The following is a 4,056-nucleotide window of genomic DNA, read 5'->3' on the forward strand; positions in this document are numbered from 1 at the left end:
AATATTGTACAGCATTAAACTTTATATCTATGAAATATGGAGAAGACCTCTACTTCTCTTTCTCTCTCTCTCTCTCTCTCTCTCTCTCTCTCTCTCTCTCCTGCCATTTCTGGCACGTCAATGAAATTCGAGATATTAACTCGGTTGTATGAAAAGATATTTCTTAGAGTAACTTTTATGATCACATTTTATGATATACTAATATTCAATGCTTTAAATAATCTAAGATTGTACGGAATAACCAATAGAGTTGTCATCTATGCAGATGGAAGCTCTTTCTTCTTGCTGCTTTCCTCTCCTTTTGTGCGAGATATTCCTTCCTTGACTGACTGCTATGTAGTTCCAGGATGTGATTAATTTTTCGTACAATCTCTTCAGCTGTCAGTGAATCCGCCTCGAAATCATGATTCTTGAAAGATGCTGATTGATGAAGCGAATGACTTTGACCTATAGTACCATCAGTAAATTTAAAACGTCGGTTTATGAAATATTAATTTTTATCATAAAGTGAAATGATCAATATGTAATTATATAAAAAGAAAATAACTGACTCAGAATATTATCTGGAGCGCTGGATTGCGGGGTATAAACCAGCGTAAATATAGTTTTCGATCCTTTAATCTCAGTCACTTCGCACCATGCGATGTTGTCTATGTGATAACTGACTGCCCGTTGTCTATTCCAAAATCTGGCAGCACCCTTGCCTGTTATAACTGGATCTATCTCTATCTTTTCGCCCGATATTCCAAGATGAATCTCAGTTTTTGCTCGCATTTTGTTAATTATATATACTCTGTAATTTTTAGAGAATATTCTTATTATGAATATTCTTATACAATCTGAACACACACATCTCGACAATTATGAATCTTATATTATTCTCTCGCTTTATTACAATTTAATTATTATATATGTTTTCAACACTGTACTTCTCTTTAATTTTCATCACTTTTCTATAGTTTTATTTACATATTATTTACGTATTATTTGCTAATTGTTATTTCAATGTATCAATAACAATTATTTCATAAAAAACTTGATATGATAATGTAACTTGATATGTAATATATTAAGGAAATACCTATATGACTGATACAATGGCGCCTCCATCGCAGTAGTATGACCTTCCATCTTGGCCAAGTCCTTTGCAACTTCCTCTTGCTCTTTATCTTTACCATCCAGGATTTCTTCATCTTTTTTCTCAATGCAACTTATTGTGTTGTATCGTGCTTTATCACTTGGTTTCATTTCGATCAAGCCCAGTGTAGTGAATTCGAACTTAGAGATAGTTTCGTGTGGGTCTAAACAAGGAAAGGCCCAGTCTATCTCACCGTCATCCTCAGTGATGTACAATCCATAATGTGAAATGTCCTCCCTGGAAGTAACGGCCAACGGAGACTTTATAAATAAATATACGTTCTAGCAATAAAGTAACTTGTTACAGACTTCAAATTATGGTCGGGATGTTCAATTGCATATTTGTAGCAAATCAACCCAATGAAGTCCAACACTCGTGCTGTTACTATCACAGCTGCTTGAAGCGGATACGTCCTGTCCTCTTTCGGCAACATACACATGAATATCCTGTACTTTCTCACAGGAACGCTCACTTGTGTCTGCGTAAAGAATTTTTTTTTAATATTATAATCATGTTTTTCAAGAATGAAGCTCATAAGAATAATTTTATAATACATAATCTCCATTTTTTTTTTGCTAAATCTAATCTTGTAATATATAATTTTCATCTTTTAAGAGATTTTTTTTGGAAATAAACTTTTTGAGAAACGGAAAACGGATACATACGTCGCCATCAAATTTGATATATTCTTTAAATGGGTTTGGTGGTAAATATGGACATTTTTCAAGTTGTTCCGATAAAAGAGATTGTCCTTTTTTAAGTGGAGTTTTCCTACGAAAATCTTTTCTTTGAAATAGATCTGATTGATCTGCAGGTGTCACAGCACTAAGATTGTGTTCCCATTTAACATGCTTGATTTTGGCAGCCTTTTTCCTTTCTATATCCATTTTCTCTAATCTTTGTGCAGTATTAGATCTCTGTCTATGACTGAATGGCATTTCTAGAACGATGCATAATAATTAAGCAATTCAATAGAAATAATTATACTTTAATTTAATTTTAATTATAACAAATTATATTATAAAAATTATTTTATAGACTCTAACTGAATTAATTCCAATTTGGATTTTACATGATACTCTTACATAAAATAATAGAAAACAGAAGTATGTACCCATTTGTATATCATATGATTCTGCCATCACATCTAAATCCTCGTCATCACTTTCTTCCATACCAGGATAACATTGCAAGGTACCATTTTTCTTCAACTGCTTAGGAATATCCTCTCCTAGTATCACCATGTCACACATACCTTTCAATCAAAATTGTGTTCTGATATATATTATTGTCAATATGAAAATATATGGTATACATAAATTATAGGTTTGCAGTACTGACAATGTATATCAGAAGCTCGAGAATAATATAAGACATATACAGCAAAAATTAGAATTCAAAATAAATTAATTGTAATATAGAACATAAATAAATACTATTTATTAAAACATTTGGCTTATTTACTGAGTCACATTAATATATGAACAATTAATTTTAATTTAATTTATCTTACAATAAGCATGAATCATCGACATTGGAAATATTATTTCAGAATATTTCTGAATCGGAGTAATGTCTCGGAAAACGCCGATGATTCTAACCTAACTTTTTTAGAAGTATATACCTGTGTCGTCCGTCGCGAGAAAACTGTCTCTGATGTGCGACAGGAGCCAATGTTGATTGTCATAAAGAGCCATTTCTTTCGTCCTTTTTCTCTATTGATTAGATGCCCATTATATTAGTAAATGTAATCGCGTCTCGATAAAACGCGCTCTCGACGACCCCGATCGAACTTTTTTACAAATCAAAAGATCGATTTCCGCGCCCATATGTCACGTGGAACGTCGTGAAGTTTGCTAGATTGCTACAATTGCCGGCAGGTAGTAACTATAGTAGTAGTTGAGTGAGTGACATCAGAGATTATAGATAACTTCGACTCCGATTAATTTAATCAATATTAACTTGAGAAAATAAGTAATATCTCTAGTATTTTGTTACAACATGGACAGAAATTTTTATTTTTTTTGTTGTTTGGTACAGAATGTTAGTGCAACAATATCATTGCGATAACGCGCTGTAATATTGCTGCAACATGCAATCCCTATAAGCGCAAAATATTCCTAGAATATTATATGGTTATTATTAAAAAATTAAAATAAGTTATTATATTTTGAAAATACCATATATTTTTTAATGAGAGTATTCTATAGAGGTTATATGTCTACTTATATAATATCCTAAGTATTATATCTTATTATCTTTGAAATATTATTAAAATATTATAAATATTCTTAATTTAATATAATTTGAATTCACAATCCAGTAACGAAAAGTTCTTATTAGTTTATGTTGCATTTTGTGCTAAAAAAACATTTTCGCATGATTTTAAGTATATATTCAGTTCTATTCAATTGCGCGCCAAAATTATTTTCAGTTTTTAAATGTATACTAAACAGTTGTAACAGTTTTACAAATTGAAGTAAATTTTGTTATAATACTTTTTAATGTTTAATGTTTATATAATATTACAATATCATTAAATAATGTTATTTTTAATAATCATGTAATATTATCAGGAGTGAACATATAACCTTCCATTAATATTTCGGGAATATTATTTAATATTATATCATTTTAGTACAATATTCTTAAAATGTTGCATTTAATATTTTAAGAATATGTCTAAAATTACTTAATATCAAATATTATGCGCTTATAGGGATATTGCTGCAATGTTGTAATTTGCTATTGCAACTTTTGTGTTGTAGAAGAAGCAATAAATTATTATATATGATTTGAAATAATTTTACTTTAATTTACTTTAAATAATTTTCTTTTTAAGATTAAATTAATCAATAATTAATTTATGAACTGATATATTTGTATAATATATTTAATATATATTAATATAGATACGA

General features: G+C 29.7%; 1 protein-coding gene across 1 annotated transcript; it reads right to left on the reverse strand.

The window, feature by feature from the left end:
• Positions 1-73: 73 nt before the first annotated feature.
• Positions 74-2,914, reverse strand: LOC108691798 (target of rapamycin complex 2 subunit MAPKAP1). Its single transcript, XM_018199709.1, has 7 exons — positions 2,763-2,914; positions 2,253-2,393; positions 1,804-2,078; positions 1,447-1,616; positions 1,082-1,375; positions 552-793; positions 74-447 (listed from the first exon to the last, which is right to left on the reverse strand). Exons 1-7 carry the CDS (start codon positions 2,833-2,835, stop codon positions 254-256), a joined length of 1,389 nt encoding a protein of 462 aa, XP_018055198.1. The 5' UTR covers positions 2,836-2,914; the 3' UTR covers positions 74-253.
• Between the last annotated feature and the right edge of the window lie 1,142 nt (positions 2,915-4,056).

This window comes from Atta colombica, unplaced genomic scaffold, assembly GCF_001594045.1.
Source record: "Atta colombica isolate Treedump-2 unplaced genomic scaffold, Acol1.0 scaffold52, whole genome shotgun sequence".
In the NCBI taxonomy this organism is placed as follows: domain Eukaryota; kingdom Metazoa; phylum Arthropoda; class Insecta; order Hymenoptera; family Formicidae; genus Atta; species Atta colombica.

What these genes read in the sequence shown, in the direction of transcription:
- LOC108691798 (XM_018199709.1), bottom strand. Translation starts at nt 2,835, where the DNA reads ATGGCTCTTTATGACAATCAACATTGGCTCCTGTCGCACATCAGAGAC. An exon ending in CATCCCGACCATAATTTGAA is followed by an intron (nt 1,376 to 1,446) that starts GTCTGTAACAAG and finishes CGTTACTTCCAG; the next exon opens with GGAGGACATTTCACATTATG. An exon ending in CGCTCCAGATAATATTCTGA is followed by an intron (nt 448 to 551) that starts GTCAGTTATTTT and finishes ATGGTACTATAG; the next exon opens with GTCAAAGTCATTCGCTTCAT.